This window comes from Lissotriton helveticus, chromosome 5_1, assembly GCF_964261635.1.
Source record: "Lissotriton helveticus chromosome 5_1, aLisHel1.1, whole genome shotgun sequence".
NCBI lineage: Eukaryota > Metazoa > Chordata > Amphibia > Caudata > Salamandridae > Lissotriton > Lissotriton helveticus.
Genome location: NC_136065.1, coordinates 229,606,020 through 229,626,221, shown reverse-complemented (window position 1 = coordinate 229,626,221; position 20,202 = coordinate 229,606,020). Strand labels below are relative to the sequence as shown.

The 20,202-nt window shown below is 47.5% G+C and overlaps 1 protein-coding gene across 1 annotated transcript in view; it reads left to right on the top strand.

Annotated features, from left to right (window-relative positions):
- Positions 1 to 14,298, top strand: part of CCDC183 (coiled-coil domain containing 183) — a 309,578-nt gene extending 295,280 nt beyond the window's left edge. The window contains exon 14 of the mRNA XM_078640859.1: positions 14,104 to 14,298. Coding sequence (XP_078496985.1) covers positions 14,104 to 14,252 — 149 coding nt within the window. The 3' untranslated portion in view covers positions 14,253 to 14,298. The remainder of the gene's footprint in view (positions 1 to 14,103) is intronic.
- The last annotated feature ends 5,904 nt before the right edge of the window (positions 14,299 to 20,202 follow it).

Below are 20,202 nucleotides of genomic sequence, written 5' to 3'. Positions count from 1 at the left end.
CATAACAAACAAAATGACATAGGAGTCCAACCTGTGAAGTTCGAGCAAGTCTACTCCATCTTCAGGCCAGCCTCTAACACACTAGCCTCAACCAACGTTCTGAGAGTGCAAGAGGAGTTGACTAGTGGAACAAACTCCACTAAGGAAGTCAAGGATAACTTAGAGACCTTCAAACCATCTCTTTCAGTTCAAACAAGATCTTCATCTTAAGACTTAATTCTGTCTTAAGTCTGTCTTAAGTTTGTCTTAAGTTTGTCTTAAGTCAAACTTAAGACAAAATCCTAACTTTACTACTACTAAATGCCTTCTGTGAATACCAAAAGTAGTAAGTACAGGATTTTGTCTTAAGTTAGTTCTGTGAATCAGGGCCACAGTGTCTATTTATTTATATTAATTTAGCAGTTTTAGAAATGCAGACCTTTTATATTTAACATTTGATTTAGTTCCAAAAACAAGTGGCACCCGGCATCTAATGTTTGTATCAGCAGGTGGATTTGTGATACCATTGTGGAAGTTTTCCACACTTGAACAATTGCTCAATTGAATTCATAAATGCCTATTGACATGGAGGTATTGCTTTTGAAACAAAATCATTATGATGTAAAAAATCATTATGATGTTTAGTAAGATTTGTGCCCTATTCTAAACTAGGCCTCCGGCCTCAACATCATCTTTATAACAAGCATTTGCAATGCAACAGGTCTCGCATTTACACAAGTTTTCAGCTATTGACATTGTAAATGACAATGCCTTTTATTTATCTTTTGGTTTTTGAAACATAAATAAAACGCATTGTTATTTACAATGCCAATAGCTTAAACTCGCGCAAATGCGAGACCTATTGCATTGTGTCATGTTTCACGATACGAAGGAACCGCAACCGGAAGGAGGACAACACCGCGATCGCAAAAAGGGCAAGAAAACTACATTACCGGGTTGACGAAAATGTACAGGGACTACAGATCCCGTGAGGCAATGCGCATGTGCACGATATGAAGCAGTATAAATCAATGGCGGCACCCACGGAACCCGTCGGATTTTTTCGTGACGAATAAGAGGGCTAAGGAATCACCGCAAGGTAAGGGACTTCGACCCTTTCTCGATTGCACATCTCAGAGCCCCGTGTGTGTGCATCTTGAGATAAGCTTGAGCAGACGCTTTGCTTGTGATTTCCGAGCATGCACGCTAGCCGGAGACTAACTGCTTGTGGAAGCTCACCCTCCCTTCACCTTGTTTGCCGACTCGAGGAGAGTGAGCTGCAGCTCCCGTGTGTCACCACGTCCAGCAGCGCACAAAACGTGTGGCTGCTGATTCCTTGATCTCAGGGGAGCCAGTGAGGAATACTACTCACCCTGTGGATATTGACTCTTACCCGAATCAGACTTTAAGAGAGGGACACCACTGACATTGATACCTGTATCTCAAGTGGCCTCCAGTGTTGCACACCCAGGCTAACTGTACCCCTCGTTGGTGAGTGTCGGGACCGGCATTCTTGCGGGGGGACGGTTAAGACGGCTGGCTAGACCGTCTGTGGATAGGCAAAGGCTCGAGTGGCATTGTCGGCCACTACTTAGCACAGTGCCCTCCGTTGGGGAGTGTCAGGACTGGCACTCATGCGGAGGATGGTATGAAAGCCTAAAGGGCATATAGGGTGGTGTTACCCTTGTTGTTCTTGCTGGATTGTATAGGACCAAATCCCGAAAGTATATGAGCAACTCATAAATCCTATTCCACATACCTTGGGTCTGGTTGCCTTATTTCCGCGTTCTAGGGCAAGGTCTAGAGTACCGTTTACACACCCAATCCCGAGGGCAGTCAGGGATTACATAATATCCGACCTTATACACCTTAATCAGCCTCCCGTTGGGTTGTTGAACATGGCCGACATGGACGATGTGTTAGCGCCCTCCATGCAGTTCAGAACTAATTAGCGGCCTCCAGGTTGGAAACCGCAGACATACGGGCCAGGTTGGAACACCTCCAGAGGAACCCGTTTGACGCTGGAACGCCAGTGGTGACTCAGCCGGCTGCAGTGGTTGTGGAGTTGCCAGTGTCTATACCGCTTGCTACGCCCGAGCGATACAGCGGTGATCCAAGCACCGTGCAAGTGTTTTTAACACAAGTAGCCCTGCATTTCTCATGCAAGCCCAGGTCGTTTCCCACGAATCAGGCGAGAGTCGCCTTTTTGATTTCATATCTGACCGGAAACGCAGCTCAGTGGGCTGTACCGTTGGTGAGCAGAGACGACCCTCATATACATGATTGGGACAATTTCCTAGAGGATTTCATAAAAGGAGCATTTGGAGAACATCGATTTCAACATCATCCAAGCACTCCAATACGGAGTAATTCTGGGGTTACCCTGGCTGCAGAAACACAACCCCTCGATCGACTGGGCCTCTCACGAAGTCAGCATGACGTCTGGTTACTGTGCCCGCAACTGCGGTGTGTCCACTTCTCGACAGGAGGCGACGTGCAAAGCGCCGCATGCTATCGCCACTGCGGTGGAGAAAAGCGTTGAACTCCCCGAAGCCTACCAGGAGTACGCTGATGTGTTCGATGACACACAATCCAAAGGGCTACCCCCGCATCGGATATACGATTGCCAGATAGACTTGGTCCCAGAGGCGAGCGTACCCAGTGGAAGGCTATACACATTGTCAGAACCGGAGAACCTGCATTTGCGCGCATATCTATACAACATGCTACGCCTTGGTTTCATACGCCCATCGAAATCCCCGGCCGCTTCTCCCCTGTTCTTCATTCCCAAAGCCAACGGGGAACTCCGCGCCTGTGTGGACTTCAGGGCCCTCAATGCCATAACCGTAAAAAACCGTTATCCACTGCCCCTTATAAACGTGTTGTTGGAGCAAGTGAAAACGGCCAGGATTTACACCAAACTCGACTTGAAAGGGGCCTATCACCTAGTGCGTATGAGAACAGGGGACGAATGGAAGATGGCGTTTAAGACACGGTTCGGGCTGTACGAATACATGGTGATGCCGTACGGCCTTTGTAACGCCCCTGCGGCGTTTCAGTTCTTTTTAAACGATGTACTACAAGAACTACTGGACGTTTACGTTGTAGTATACATTGACGATATCTTGGTTTATTCCAACATCGAAAAAGAACACGTACAACATGTTTCTAGGGTGCTGCATATACTACGAGAACACCTGTTGTTCTGCAAACTCAGCAAGTGTGACTTCCATGTCACGTCTGTGGAATTCCTGGGAGTGATGTTGAGCCCTGATGGCCAGACGATGGCAGACCGAAAGGTCAAGGCAATAAAAGAATGGCAATCGCCTCAGAACGTCACGGAGGTGCAAAGCTTCATCGGCTTTGCCAACTTTTATAGACGTTTTATAGATGGGTTTTCAAGACTGGTAGCCCCTATCACGCACCTATTAAGGAAATCACAAACCTTTCTATGGACCCCTGAGGCGGAGGTGGCCTTTTCTGCCCTGAAGAAGGCATTTGGATCGGCACCGGTGTTGGCTCACCCGAACACGGACCTTCAGTTTATAGTAGAGGCAGATGCATCGGACGTGGCCCTGGGAGCCATACTGTCACAGCGACACCCGAGTACCGGAGTGCTCCACCCTGTGGCCTTCATGTCCAGGAAGCTGAACGAGGCCGAGTGCAACTATCATATAGCCGAAAAAGAGCTGCTGGCTATCAAGGACGCATTCTCGGAGTGGAGGCATTTTCTAATAGGGGCTAATCATGTTGTTTCTGTTTTCACGGACCACAGAAACCTCCAATTCATGACAGCGGCCAGACATCTCTCCCCTAGGCAGATGAGGTGGATGCTCTTCTTCTCGGGATTCAATTTCGTCATCACATATAGACCCGGAGCAGAGAACCGCAAGGCTAATGCTCTTTCCCGCCAGTCATCGGAACCAACGAAACTCCCGACGCCGGTTACCTCCATCATCCAACCGGAAAAGGTAATCGGGGCGATACAACCCGACAGCCTATTTTTTAATTTTTTTTATTTATTGAAGTTTTGTATAGCGCTAGCTGGACCCGAAGGTATCAGAGCGCTTCACAGCATGTACAAATTGTGTGCAAACAAGATCTGAATGGAGAATAGGAGCAAAGAAGAAAATACAAACAAAGCATCTTTAGTCAAATAACTCTTCGGCAGAGTGACAACAGTAACGGAGCGTGACTCCCAGTGGTGGGATTTCAATAGAAGCCTTCTTCAGTCCTTTCTGGATTCCTCTTTACGGTCGAGAGCGCTCTAGGAAGAGGGCTTTTAGAAGTATCTTGAATTTCGGGAAGGAGGGGGGGAGGGATGGAGTTCCAAATTTTGGGCGCATTACCCGCGAAGGATTTAGTTCCGGTTTTTTGTTTCTGAGCTCTTAGTGGGATGAGTAGAAGCGTGTTGAAGCTTCTGAGGTTCCTGGACTGACCGGCCCTTTTGAGTTTGGCGGCCAGATATTCAGGTTTGCCTGTGTGCAGGGCTTTATGGGTGAGACAAGCTGTGCGAAAGCTGGCTCGTTGGTCAATAGGAAGCCACTTCAGTTCCCTAAGTGCCGGAGAGATGTGCTCAAACTTTTTCGTTCCTGTGACCATTGAGGGTCGTGGACAGGGGACCTAAGTGAGATCTTGCTGAACCGGTCAAGGTTGCGATTCCATAATCGATTCTGGAAAGCACCAGCGCCTGTGTGGCCTGTTTGAGATCTTTAGGAGGTAGGAAGGGTTTGATTCTGTACAGGAGCTTCGGGTTTAGGAATGCGTATTTTGCTGCTTTTGAGATGTGTTTTTTCATGTCCAGCTTGGAGTCGAGGGTAATCCCTAGGGATTTCACAGAGTCTGTTGGCGTGAGAGCCCCATTAAGGGCGTCTAAGGCTTTAAGCCATTCTTCGATTTGAGGGTTTTTGTCTCTGTTTGAGATGAGGAGAACTTCTGTTTTCTCTTGGTTGAGTTTAAGGTGGTTCATTGAGAGCCATTGCTGGAACTCTTTGAGCGTGGCGTTTAGTCTGTGGATGTCTTCAATCGAGGTGGTTTCCAGGTAGAGTTGTGTATCATCCGCGTAGAGGTGGAAGGGAATGTTAGACTTCCTTAGAAGTGTGGTAAGGGGTTCCATATATACGTTGAAGAGTTGAGGAGAGAGAACTGATCCTTGAGGAACTCCTCTACTGACGGGCCGGGGGTCGGACTCAAAGTTGTTGATTTTTATTCTTTGTGAGCGGTTATGAAAGAAGGAGGAGAACCATTTAAGTACCGTCCTTTCGATGCCCGCTCGCTCTTGGAGGGCTTTGAGGAGCAGGGAGTGGTCAACTGTATCGAACGCGGCTGATAGGTCAAGTAGGATGAGAAGGCTGCATTGGTCCGAGTCGAGAGACATGTGAAGATCGTCTAAGACGTTTAAGATTGCGGTTTCGGTGCTGCATCCCTTCTCAATCCAGATTGGTGAGGGTCAAGTAGATTGATATTCTCTAGGTGTTGGGTTAACTGAGGGAGAACACATCTTTCGAGAATTTTAGATAGGAGCGGAAGGTTGGACACCGGTCTGAAGTTGTTCATGTCCTCAAAGTCCAGACCAGGTTTTTTTAGTAACGGCGTGACTTGGCCTACTTTGAGGCAGTCAGGAATGAGTCCCGTGCTCAGTGAACTATTGATTATCTTGCACCAGATTGGGGCTATGGTGAGCTTCATGTCTTTCATCAGGTTCGAGGATAGCTGGTCTAGGGAGTGGGATGAGGGTTTAGCGGCGGCTATCAGCTTGATTATCTCATCTTCCTGGATGGGGCGGAATGAGGACCAAAGCGTAGGAGGACTCACTAGAGGGTTGCTTAATGTTGCTAGTGTCGAGGTCCCCATGAGAGAGGCAGGGTCCGTGCTGAGAGCCAGATCAATTTTGGCGATTTTATCATTGATAAAGCTAGCAAAGTTGTTACACAGCGATTTTGATGCCGTCATATTGGATGTTGACGGTTTGGATGTTTGGCTCCTAATGATGTTAAAGAGTTCGTTGGGACGGTTTTTAGCGTTGTTTAGGGCAAGGCAGAAGAACGATGACTTTTTGTTCATGATGTGCTTATTGTAGTTTCTGCGTGCTGCCTTGAGTTGATCACGATGGAGGGAGAAGGGATTATTCCTCCAGGTTCTCTCAACAGTTCTAAGGTGTCTTCTTTCCTCATTGATGTCAGTGGTGAACCAAGTCCTTGAGGGTGTTTTTCTAGGTTTTTTTGTTTCAGGGGAGCCTGCTTGTCCAAGGAGAGTGTCAGGTTAGAGTGGTAGAGTGAGGTTAGTTCAGACGTTGAGAGGTGCTCCACTTCGATTGGAAGGAGCGAGCTAAGCCCTTCTTCTAGTTTGTCCCGAGGGACTCTGGATGTGTTCCTGACCCATTTAGGAGGAGCCAGAGTGGGGGGTTTGGGAAGGGCTGGATGGTTGATATGAAGAAGAATAATGTGGTGGTCGGACCAGTCGACAGGAATGATGTAGTCAATAGTGATTGATTTCTTGTCCGAGATGATTGCATCTAGGATCGCTCCTTTGTGGTGTGTTTCTTCTAGGCAGTGTTGGAACAGACCGTTATCTAGCAGGAGTCCATTCAGAGATTGGATGAGTGGTTTTTTTGATTCATTCCATCTCAGGTTAAGGTCCCCCAGAATTAGGCTACTATCGTTGCTGAGAGCGCATTGGGTGATCAAGTCCTTGAGCTGTGTTCCAAATTCGTTGTGGTTACCGGGAGGGTGGTACAGGAGATGGCAGTGTAGTGGGCTATTAGTACTCGATTTGATGATGACCGATAGGCATTCGAAGGAATTATAAAGGCATGAGGGATGTTCTGAGATGGAGAGGTCGCTCTTGCGAATGATAGCTACACCACCCCCTCTGTGCTCAGGTCTGTCTTTATGGATGATTGAGAAACCTGGAGGCACCAGCATATCCATGTTGGGGAGTGACAGGGTATTAAGCCATGTTTCTGTGATGAAGGCTACATCCAGGTCATGTGAGAGGATGGCTTCCGCTATTTCAGTAGCGTGTTTGGCAGCGGATCTGCTGTTGATGAGCATACATTTAAGGTGTGGTTCTTCTTTAGACCAAATCCCGAAAGTATATGAGCAACTCATATATCCTATTCCACATACCTTGAGTCTGGTTGCCTTATTTCCGCGTTCTAGGGCAAGGTCTAGAGTACTGTTTACGCACCCAATCCCGAGGGCAGTCAGGGATTGCACATTGCAAATGCTTGTTTTTTCTTCAGTGACTTTGCACTACGATTCAATGCCCAGTGGGAGATGTTGCTTCAAGAATCTTTCAAGATCTAGCCTTTTGCCTGTGAATGTTCATATTAGGAAGCTGCCGCAAGTGTATATTCTTGAGCTAGAATACTAATAAAGGCAAGTAAAGTGTGTTTATTTTTTTACTGTGTTCTTTAATCTATTGTTCTTATTTTTCACAAAGTATTCCACCAGCTCATTATAACTGGGATTGCTTGATTTAAATGTCCCTCCTCCTGTTTTTCTCAAAAGACACCTGGTATCCCCAGTGCTGTCTGCCTTACAACTTACTTCCTTCTTTACGGCTCTTTCACCTCCCTAACTCAATCTCCTCATCTTTTTTGACATAACTTCCTTCTAACCCAAATTCCTTATGCCTTCCTGAATGCCTCTTTCTTGCTTGAATCATCCTAGGGCCTGATTTAGATTTTGACGGTAAGTGTACTCCTTCACAGCAGCAACGGAGTACCATTAATTCTTGATCCGCCCACCCAAGTTTGGGTCAGATGAGCCACAGGTTTATGCTGACAGAGTAAAATGTACTTCTTCTGTTTGACCCTTCCCCGAACAGCCCAACTTAGTAGGGACAATCAGAGGAAGCACATAACGCTGTCCGCCTTATTTAGGGCGGACAGTGTTATTGTTTTTAGGTCGAGCCTGGGCAGCGCTTCTGCTGCTCAGTGGCCTGCTATATTGGAGTATGGAATAGAAGCCCTGCTCACACTCTGCCCATACTTGTCATTGGCTTGTGTCATTGCACTTCGTAAATGGTAGTTTCTGATTCATTAATAGGCTTGTTAGTCCCTCCTTAGTACCGCCTTGTCTTCATCTGTAATCTCCCATGAGGGCTGTCCCTTTTACTTTGGTTGTTACACGGTATGTCTTTTTTAGTCTGTAAGTACCATTACCTCCTCGTCCTGTCTCCCCGTCCCATTCCTGACAAGTGAGCAGCTAGTCTGCTCTACAGAAACCCCTACCTAGCTGAGCTGTTTGCACTTCCCCCTAGGATGACGTCACCATCACGTGACTACAAAGGGGGAAGTGCACCAAGAAACATCCTGTTCTTTTTTTTCTGCACTCTACGTTCCGGTCTGCCTGGCTGTGCTGTTCGGGGTTGCCTGGATATGGGTAAGTTCCCCTGTTGTTATTTGTGCTGTTTGTACGGCGGCCTGCTTTAGCGGCCACCTTTGTTTTAGACTTTATTTCCCTCGCGCTGCCTCTGTATTCGGGCGTTTATTTTATAAGCGGTTCGCGTTAGCGGCCGTCCCCGCTCACTTTCACTCACCGGGTGTGTTGGCCTGCTTCAGCGGCCGTTCCTAGGTGCTCTCCGGTCCCGTGTTTCACCCTGCATTAGCGGGCTGGGGCTTTGTGGAGCTTGTGGTGAGGCGCGCTTGTGTTCATGTGCTTTTGGGGGCGAATTTGGCGACAGGTTGGGCTTTTTATGCCGGCCCACGTGTCCTCCGCCCCCCGGGTGCTCGGGTCCTCGGGCCTTTATATGGGGTCCTTCAGGGCTGTTTTTTGTCCTTGTCTGTGCCCGTTTTGGCTTTTTTGGACTTGGCTGCTGTGTACTCTGTCTTTGGTTGTCTCATGGCCTCTGAGGCTTCTTCTTCTGCGGCCCCTCTGGATGCCCTGCGCCTGCTTATAAATGAGGCTGTGGCTGCTGCTTTACTGGCTAGGGATGCGGCTGGGCCTCCTCCCAAGTTGCCTTGTGTTTATCTGGATCCGCAGGCTGCTCCTGAGGATGACGTTGGTCCTGATGATGATGAGGGTGTCCGTGGTCGTTTTGTTCAGGGTGTTGATCTCGCTGAACTTTTCACCCATGTGCGGTCCAATTTGGGCTTCTCTCCTCCTGCGGATGCTGTTGTAGAGGATGACTTTTTTACGCAGTATGTCCAGCCTGCTCCGGACTCTTTTCCTTTGCATGCGGCGGTGCGCAATGTGCTGTCTCACGAATGGAATGAGGTGGACAAGTCTACTTTTCCTCGTTTCCTGTCCAGGCGTTGCCCTCTTGAGGGTTTTGCTGCTGAGTTCCCTCAGGCTGTGAAAGTTGACAATTTGATGGCTGGCCTTTCCTCTCAGGGTTTGGTCATTTCTGAGGACGCCCTTCCTGTGGACGCTGTGGATAAACGTGTTGAAGGGGCGGTGAAGCGTTCCTATGCTGCTTCCAATTTTTCTGTCCGGGCGACTGCGTATTCTAACTATATGGTTCAGTTACTCCTTAAGGATTTCCAGTCCCTGTCGGTTCTGCTGAACGACGGCGAGGATGCCACGCCTCTTCTTTCTCTGATGGAGTTGCAGGTGCGTTACCTGTCGGATCTTTCCTTCGACAATTTGGGGGCGGCGGCGGCTGCTTCTGGAGCTTCCATTGCTGCCCGTCGTCATATTTGGATGCCTTCCTGGAAGGCGGACTCTTCCCAGAAGTCGGTCCTCCTTAAGTTGCCCTTTGATGGTTCCAAGGTGTTCGGTCCTCAACTGGAGGGTATGATCAAGCAGTCTGCTGAGAACCGCTAGCGGGTGGCTCCTGTCCGCCCCCCTTCTCGGGGTCGTGGGTTTGGTTACCGTCGCGCCTTTGGCCTCCTGCTCGTGGCACCTCTCAGCCCTTTCGTGGCAGGGGTCGTGGCCGGGGGGGCCCTGGAAGTGCCAAGCCCTGGGCCGCTGCCGGTGTTGCCACCCCCGCTTCCTCCTCTTCTCAATGACTGTCTGCCTTTGCCGGTTGGTGGTCGCCTCCAGTCCTTCCGCGCCCAGTGGTTGTCGGTTCCGGATGCCTGGCCGGTTCAGACTGTTTCGGAAGGTTGCCGGATCGAGTTTTCCTCTCCTCCTTCTCCGGGTTTTGTTCGGACTCCCCTGCCCCGTCTTCCTCTGCGAAGAGATGCTTTGTTGGCAGGTGTGCGGCTCCTGTTGGAGACAAGGGCTGTTGTGGCGGTTCCTCCGCTGGAGAGGGGCTGGGGTTGCTATTAAATTCTCTTTCTGGTCTCCAAGAAAGACACGTCGGATCTTCGTCATGTTTTGGATCTGAAGCGAGTCAATCGCTTCGTCCTCCATCGTCCTTTCAAGATGGTGACTCTCCAGTCCATCCTGCCTCTGGTTCTTCCTGGTGGCTTCCTGGCGTTCCTGGATCTGATGGATGCGTATCTGCACGTTCCTGTCCATTCGGAGGACCAGCGATTTCTCCGTTTTGCTGTGGGGGCCCTTCACTATCAGTTCCGGGTGCTCCCCTTCGGCCTATCGTCGGCGCCCAGGGTGTTCACCAAGCTCTTGGCCCCTCTGGTTGGTATCCTTCATTCCAGGGGTCTGCTGCTGTTTCCATATTTGGATGACTGGTTGATTGTCTCTCCTTCTTTTTCACAGGCTCTGTCGGATGTAGACCAGGTGTGTCTTCTGCTGGGTTCCTTTGGGTTCCTTATCAACCACAGGAAATCCTCCCTGATGCCCTCCCAGTTCCTGAAGTTCCTGGGGCCCCTCTTCCGCATGGACATGGTTTTTCTCTCGCAGGAACACCAATTGCCTTTGTTTCGTCCCCTTTCCTGGCTTCTGTCCCAGTCCCGGGTATCTGCCCGTCTCTGGTTACGGAGTCAAGGGGAGATGGCGTCCACTCTGCATCTCCTTCCTTGGTCCAGGCTGCATCTGTACCCCCTGTTGCATCATGTCCTGTCGCACTGGGATCCTGCATCCTTGGACTACGAGACTCTGATCCCTGTCACTCCGGGGATTCGGGCGGATCTCCAGTGGTGGTTGTCCCCTCTCTCTCTTTCCCGGGGGTTCGATCCCCTTCCTCCTCAGTCTGTGGTCGTGTTGTCCACGGATGCCGGTGCTTTGGGGTGGGGTGCCGTTCTGGGAGCCTCCAAGGCTCAGGGTCGGTGGTCCAGTTTCGAATCCCTCCAGTCCTCGAACTGGAAGGAGTTGAGAGTGGTTTGGTTGGCTCTTCTTTGGTTCGCTCCTCTCCTTCGGGGTCGGGCGGTCTCTGTGCAGACGGACAATCAGGCGGTTCGTTCTTATGTGAATCACCAGGGGGGCATGTGTCGTGCTCTGTTTCTCCTCTCCCGGGAGATCGGCCTTTGGGCCGAGTCGTGTCTCCTGTCTCTGACGGCGGTCTATCTTCCGGGGAAGGAGAATGGGCCTGCGGATTCTTTGAGCAGGGTGTTCCCCTCCTCGGTGTCCCTCCGTCTGTCCCCGGATCTGTTCGATCTGATTGTCCTCCGGTTCCGCCTTCCTTGGCTGGATCTTTTCGCCTCGGAGGAGTCCGCCCTTCTTCCTCGGTTTTGCAGCATAGTTCCCTCTCCGTTGGCGTGGGCTACCGATGCTTTCTCGATTCCTTGGTCGAGGGGTCTGCTGTTTGCCTTCCCTTCGTTTGCCTAAATTTCGAGGGTCCTCCGGAAGATTCATTTGGATCGGGCGGAGGTTTTCCTGGTGGTTCCGGAATGGTCACGGCAGTCTTGGTTCCCCCTTCTGCTGACCTTTTCTGTTTGCCCGCATTGGCGGTTTCCCCTGTCTCCCTCTCCGCTGCAGGCTCCTCTTCTCGGAGTTGCCTCCCTGCGTCGCCTCCGGCTGGGGGTTTGGCACTTGAGAGGTTGAGTTTGCTGGGTCTGGGTTGCTCGGTTGAGGTTGCCCATTGCCTTCAGCTTTCTCGGCGTCCTTCCACCTTGAAGTCGTATGGCCGTTACTGGAAGAATTTCTCCTCCTGGTGTCTTGTGAGGGGTCTCTCTTCTGCCTCCTGTGAGGCTGTGAAGGTTTAGGACTTCTTGCAGGATGGTTTCGTCTTGGGGCTTGCGGTTTCTTCCCTGCGGGCCCAGTGGGCTGCCATTCTTGCTTTTCGGGGTTCCTCTGTTTCCTCTGTCTCCCCGTTTGTGGCTCGCCTTCTACGGAGTTTCTTGCTTCAGCGTCCTGTCTCTCGTTCTCCTGTGCCTCCTTGGGATCTTCCCTTGGTTCTCCGGGCTTTGACGGGTCCTCCTTTTGAACCTTTGGACTCCGTGGCCCTGAAGTTCCTTTCTGCTAAGGTTATTTTCCTGGTGGCCTTTACTTCTGGGCGCAGGGTTGGTGAGATTGGGGCGCTGATGGCTTCCCCCCCCTTCTTGCGCTTTTGCGATGATGAGGTCATTCTCCGTCCGAGTCAGTTCTTTCTTCCTAAGGTGGTGTCTTCTTTTCACTGTCAGGTGGATATTGTTATCCTGGTGTTTTTCCGGCTCCTGCCTCTCCTGAGGAGATGCTCCTCCATTCGTTGGATGTGCTGAGGGCTCTCCGCATCTACTTGGAGCGTACGGCTGGTTTCCGTAAGGTGGATTCCCTGTTTGTCACAAATGGCCGCTCGGGGCTGGGGCTTCGGCCTTCCTTGTCCACCTTGTCTCGTTGGGTCAGGGGCGCTGTGGTTTCTGCTTACGATTCTGCCCGCTGTCCTCTGCCTTCTTCGGTTCAGGGTCGGTCGACTCGGAGCGTGTCTTCCTCCTGGGCCATGTTCAAGGGGGCCTCTTTGAGGGACATTTGCAATGCTGCCACGTGGGCTTCTCCCCATACGTTTGTTGCCCATTATCGGCTTCCGTTGGGGATGGCGGCCTCTGCTGCTTTTGGGGCTAGTGTCCTTTCTGCGGTACATGATTTGTGATCTGTACTTTTTCTGTTGATTGAAACTGGACCTGTTTTTTCTCAAACTGTTTGGTCTGTTTTTTTCTTACAATCACCGTGTGCTTGGGTATGGGCTCACTTGTCAGGAATGGGACAGGGAGACAGGACGAGGAGGTAATGCCCGGTTACTCACCGGTAATATCCATTACTCCGAGTCCTTTTCTCCCCGTCCCATTCCTGAGCCCTTCCCTCCCTCCCTGGTTTGGGTTTTCTTTGGGTGATTGTCTGTTTTTCGTTCTGGTTTCTTTGGCATTATCAGGATGTTTCTTGGTGCACTTACCCCTTTGTAGTCACGTGATGGTGACGTCATCCTAGGGGGAAGTGCAAACAGCTCAGCTAGGTAGGGGTTTCTGTAGAGCAGACTAGCTGCTCACTTGTCAGGAATGGGACGGGGAAACCAGGACTCGGGCATTTTCTTTAAAGAGTTTCTCCTACTGCAGGCACAACATGCTTTCCTGCTACATTAAGCACGCCATGCACACTTTTACTTTCCAAGCAATAGGTCTCGCATTTATTTACAAGAGTTTGAGCTATTGGTATTGTAAATGACAATGCCTTTTATTTATGTGTTGATTTGCAAAACAGATAAATGAACGGCATTGTCATTTACAATGCCAATAGCTTAAACTCTCGCAAATGCGAGACCTATTCCATTGCAAATGCTTGTTTCCCTAGCGGTGAGGGATAGGAAAAAAAAGAATGACCACCAGCTCCATGGGAGGAAAATCCCATAGTGTGGGGGGGTATTTTTTTATTTTGTTTCAGAAACAAACTCCTGCTTTGTGAGTGTGCCATCCATCAAACTTTTCCAATATTGACAGGAACTGCCACTGCCATGACAGCAGTTCATGTCAATTAAAAGAGATATTGGCGGAGCTGGTGGACTTCTCACAATTTGGAAAGTGGAGTAAAGGCAGGGTGGTGCCTTTACCCCGTCTGCCTTTACCATGTCCGCCAAACCATAAATCAGACCTTAATCAGCTATTGCTCCTTGATTCTCAGTTTTTGAACTAACACCTCCTCTATGCACCATTCTTTTCTTCCTGAGTGGCCTGCTCCATTCAATAACCACCTCCTCTTGAAAGAGGCACACCATCCTTTCCTTCCTCAACTTCTGCATCCTTTGCTGTGCTCATGAAAAGGCATTCTGAAACCAGGTGGCAAGCAATATGATTTATCAAAGAGCAACCAGCACGTTTGGATGTTAATGAACATGTGTTCTTCTCTTCTCTTCCCTTGCTTCTGTAAGACACATTTGAGTTTGAAGGTGGGCACCAAGAATATGCTCCCTCGCGGGAGGACATTAAGAAAGAGAGCCAGAGCATAATTGAAATGAAGAAAAAAGTAGGCAAATCACCAAAGAAGAAGGAACAGAAGCAAAGCCACAAACAACGTTGACACGGTTAATGTCTGCCGTGTTATGCTGGTCCACTCCATTTTTCACTGTCAATGAAACTTTCTTAATAAAGTTATAAATTTCAAAACAGTAATTATGTGTGTTTTTATGTGTCAAAACATTGAAAGAAGACGGACAAATGATCAGTGGCGGCTCGCAGAGGTAACGCTGTGGGGCAGTGAGGCGGGACGGGGAGGAACATACGACGGCAGGTATTTATTTATTTATTTACGTTCACCTTTGCCTTCGTATGTCGGACTCCAGTACCCCCCCACCCAGCCCCTCCCCTGCCCCGCCTCACTGCTCCGCAGCGTTATCTCTGCGAGCCGCCACTGCATATGATGAGATCTGCATGAAGAAGGAAGTTTTCAATACAATATTACTTAGAAGATTCGTCTTATGCAGGTGGTAACACTAAGCAAGCTGGCCTCATTGCAGGATCTGGTATCTGAGGTGGAGTCATCCTTCAGGTGGGTAAGCAGTCGTAACCCGCACTGCTCACTCTTTTGACAGTTTTTGGTACTGAACCCCTAGTCTTACCCCAAGACTCCCATTACCATGTCAGCATAAGTCTTCAATCAGAGGATTTCTAATGCTACTGTGTACCACCATGAGAACCAACCTATGACAGCATCCACACCCACAGCCAAACATTGTGCATGGGCACAGAAACAAGGCATGGGCACCAGTCCAGATGGTACCTTTGTCTGTGCATGTGTCATATGACAGTCAAAGTAAAAAAAAAGTCAAAATAACCTTTATTCGGATATTACATTATCCATAAAAGTGTGCACGTGATTACATACATGGTCAAATGCAAGGTTCACCATTAAACCAGCAACAATGTATACATAGGACATATATCTAGCAGCATATGTTGAACACGTATTTTCTAAAGAGCATAGAGCGTACATCCTAGTTATTAAACTGTCTAGATAAAGGGCATAGTGTAATAGTAGCCAAGGATCAGAGGGTGAATTATTATCTATGTCTCCATATGTACTACAATGCTGACACATGAAGAATAGGTCACATATTTACAAATAACAGCATAGGTTTTAAAGTGCCGATGTGCAAAAATGCAAAGATCTTAAAGTACCAATGTGCAAAACTACAAAGAAACCTCCTTCCAATCTTATTAAAATGACATGGCAATATATACATAGAACATATCTAGCAGCATTATGTTGAACACAAATTTTCGAAAGTGCATAGGGCATACATCCTAGTTATTGGACTATCTTAATAAAGTGCATCGTGTAATAGCAACCAGAGATCAAGAAATGAGTTGTTATCTATATCTCCATATCTCCATATTACTACAGTACTGCAAGAAAAAAGGGGTTCATATATTTACAAATAGCAGCATCGGTTTATAATGTGCAAATGTACGAATGTGCAAAGAAACATCCTCCCAATCTGTTTGGATGACATAGTTCATATAAGAATTAATTCATAGAAGTGCGAGATCGTACAGCCATTTTTAAAAAGGTACACACACTAAATGTTAATCCATTTTCTTTAAGATGTAGAACAGATTTATAAGCCACATTAAAATCATTTATGCCTTTGGCTCTAAAAAATGGTATCAGGAGGGGCTTACTGTATTTTTGATAATAGGAACAAAGGAACAAAAAATGCATTAGTGTTTGCTTTTCAGCGTTCTGACATGGGCAGACCAAACTCTCAATGTTACAATGGTAGCCCAAGGGAAAACACAATAGATACATTATAGATCCTGCTCTCAGGCGAGACAAAAGGCTGCGCTCCCAGCATGTAATTTCTTTAAGGAGGTAGCCAGCTGGTGTGGGTAAAGTAGATACAATATCACCTTCTATTTGGGTATAGCGCTTTACAGAGGATTTCATTGATTCTACATTGTATCTAATCTCCCCATAGTGCCTGTAAAGGATATTCCGTAATATCTTCACGTTAGTCCCCTACAGCCCATCTGGGTTGTTAAATATGTGCCCAAGGTTGACTGCTACCAGGTTTGCCTGAACTTGGGCAAGCCATGGGATTTTAATACCATGATCACATTTTAGGCAGTCAGCCAGAATTTCTCTTGTCAGTGAGGCTTCGGGGGTTTTCCAAACCTTAATCCAGAACAGCACAGGACGTGCCTTGATGTAGTCCTCCAAATAGAACAATTTTAGTTCATTATGGCTTATAAAGGTGGAAGATGAAATTGGTAACCCCAAGAGCCTTCTGCAAAATCTATTTTCCTCTGCCTGGGTGTTTTTTAGGTTTGCGTATCCCCAGATTTCTGCCCTGTGTGTCATAACGGGGACGCATTGTGTCTTATAGATCTTTAACAGGGGCTGGACCACCTCAGATCTCTTAGGCTTGGCCCTGATAAATTTAGTCCGACCGTATGCCAGATGGGGGGGTCCATGAGCCGTTGTCAGAGAATTGTAAACCCAGATAGGGAAAAGTGCGAGTGCATAACAGTGATCCCTGATCTAAAACAATCTTATTAATGTGCCGTTTTTTGGGGCCACAACACATTTAAAAGATTTTTTTAAATTGGTATTAAGATCAAGATTGTACATAAAATCCACAAATCCCCTCACTAAAATCCTCAGGGCATTCGGTGTACGACCCATTAAAATTGCATCATCTGCATAGAGTAGGGAAGGGAGTTTGGTGCCATTTATTATAGAGACATCAGAAGTTAAAATAGACAGGGTGTTATGAAGTTCATTAATATATAAAATAAATAAAAGAGGGGCAAGAACGCACCCTTGTCTGATGCCTCTGCCAACCGTTATGTCTCCTGACACTGCTCCATCCATACTAATTCTTACTCTGGCTTTTAGGTCTCTATGCAGGTATGCCAGAAAGTGTACCAGGTTATTATCGAGGCCATAGTCCAGTAGGCGTTGCCAGAGTTTCGACCTGTTGACAAAGTCGAAAGCGGACGAAAGGTCCATAAAAGCCAGGTACAGTGGACTGTGTCTGGCGATGGTATATTTTCCTATAATTAGGTTCAAATTCAAGCACTGTTCCACTGTACCCAGGTGACTCCGGAAACCTAACTGGCATTTATTTAAAATATTTTCTTCTTCTGCCCATGCCCTGATTTTATTAAATAAAACTCTTCCCAATATTTTGAGGGTATTGTCAATTAAAGAGATCGGCCTATAACAGCTAGGATCCGATCTTGATCCTTTTTTAAAAGTAGGTACAATTACAGAAGTTGACCATGTCTTAGGAATATCAGTTGTGGTTAAGTTATTAAAAACATTTAATAATAAGGGGGCCCAGAATTCCTGTTCTGCTTTTATGAGGTCTATTGGTAGGCCATCCGGGCCTGGGGCTTTATTGCCCATACTCTGGGATATTGCCTCCTCGACCTCGCCTATAGTTATTGAAATTTTGGAAGGACGCATAACAGACAAGGAATTATCACAATATAATGGGGGGCGTATATTTTGGAGAAGTGGGTAACCCATGCTTCATTAGAGATGTTACAATCTAGGGGTGTGGAGGGATTCCCAAAAGTTCTTAGGGATTTGGTAGCAGACCAAAAGATAGTTGTACTTTTGGTATTAGCTGTGCAAGCCAGCTTATCCCACTGTTCTTTTAAGACAGTGTCGCGCCTGGTTCTTAGGGCCCTCTAATAATTTGTCCTTAGGATGCGGATAAGCATCGGATCTCTGGTATCTGCTGTCAGAGCCGCTCTCAACTCCCTATTGACTCTGGAGCAGATATTATCAAACCATTTTGGGTCGGGGTTACGGGTGCCCACTGGTCTAGAGATCAGGTTTTGTATGCCTTCACATAGTTCTGTAAATGCAATGACTACTGAAGGATTGGGGTCTGATAAGACCAGACAAGTTTTCCATAAAGTGGGGTATGTTTTTACCAACTTAACAAAAAGTTCTTTATAATCTAAACCTCTCCATTTGACTCTCAATGTGTCAGTAGAGAGGAGTAGATCACTCGCTCCTGGTTCCCTCCTAAAATTTTCACCACGTGCTACCTTTAGTAGAACAATTATGGGGTTGTGGTCTCCATAGGAAGACCGCTTTACCTCTGCCCCTAAGAGATAACTTTGTAACGAGGGTGATGAAAAAACATAGTCAATAACTGACCCTCGTCCTAATCCTCTATAGGTGGGCGCTGGGTTCTCATTGTTATTAATTGGGGCGATATCCATAACATTTAGGAGGCTTGAGTTAATTAAATGGTCAATCAGCTCATATCCCCTTTTGCATGGGTTGTGGGTGTTTGGATCACAGGGGAATCCATTGGGGCCTCTTCCGATCCTTGCGTTAAAGTAACCCCTCAAGAAAATGCCCGCCAAATTATATTTCCCTAATAGGCTATCTTGATCCATAATAAAATTAAAAAGTTGGACAAAATTAGGATTCGGAATTGTTAAAAAATAATTATTATAAAAATTAATAAAGCAAATAGAGGGACCTCGTGTATAGATTAGAGCTTGGAAATTGGCGTGACCTGTTGGGATTAATTTTATTCTACCTCCTAAAGCGATTCTGATCCATATTGATACTCCCCCTATCGGTCTACCGTGGCTGGGGGTGGCGGGGATGGTGGAGAGATATAGCTCTTTAGGAGCCCAAGTCTCTTGGAACAAGAGGACATCATATTCCCTAATCGCATCTACCCACTCTAATGATTGTAACTTTGAGGCCAAGCCTGCCACGTTCCAGCTCAAGACCTTCAATATGGATTCGGATATCTCAGCTTTACTAGGGATGGACGCTTCAAGGCTAACAGGGACAGACATGTCCGTGTTCCCACACACCAGCGAGTTATTGAAAATAGGTGACTTAGATGGTCAGTCAAGTGTATCCAGATCAGAGAGGGCCAAGTATTGATTTGTAAGCTGAGGGAAACTAGGGACTGAGTGATGTGACAGTGGGCATTTATAAAAGAACCCCAGGGGCAAAGCACAGGTGTTAGTTTCGCCGGAGTCACTGATTTCCTTAACTTCAAGTATGGATCCAGCAATCCTTGGGTGTGAAAAATTAATGACAATGCAGTCCCCTTTGATTGTTTTTGGTGCGTGGCCTACCCAGCCCACCCTACGGACCATTAAGATTTCATTCATGTCAGGCCTTTTGAACCTTTTGTGTTTAGCCAACCAACCCATACATTTGTTTCTATGCTGTACCCATGACTCGGATTTATTTCTCTATAGGGGGGAACCCCTGCAAGGACTAAGACGTATGGGCAAGATGGAGGTGGCAGGTTCAGAATATCTTTATTGGGTTCGTCAGGCACTTTGTCCGTGAACACAGCTATGTTGGCATTATCTATCGTCCTGCTATGAGCAGGGTATATGTTAGTGTCGTGTGATGAACCGGGGCATATGGGTGTATTACAATCAGTGGTGACTGACACCGATTTTGTGATTTGGATTGGTGGGGGTACTGGTGTAGACAGTGATGTCCCTGAAGGCTTGGATGCTACAATTTTTGATGCTACGGGTGTAGGGAGAGTCAATTGTTTCCCTGGCATATGGGTTGTCCGGGGGTTAACAGAGTTGGTAGGTTCGTTAGCTTCCTCATTAGGCAGGGTAGGTTTTGAGGTTAAACTTTCCAGGCGGTCTAATCGTTTCCACAACCTATCAAAACTTGAGTCTATCAGTCCTTTGATGCGATTACAGACTGTGTCGACAATAATGTCGATAGCTGTGTCCCCCAATATAAAGTCAGAAAAGCCAGTTTGTGTTGATTGTGTTTCTTTAGAATTACATTGTGAATCCTCCCCTGTTACTATAATTGGAACAGTGATATCACTGCATCCATTGCCAGTTGGGGCTTGATCCATAGAGGGTTCAAGATTGATGGTAAGATCGATGCTACTGGAATTGTCCTTAAACCATCTATTTAAAGTTGCTTGTTGGGGTTTCAAACGGGGTGGCTGTATTCTTTTGGGGTTAGGGCAGGGTTGTTTGGATGCCTTCCTCTTCTTTTTGGT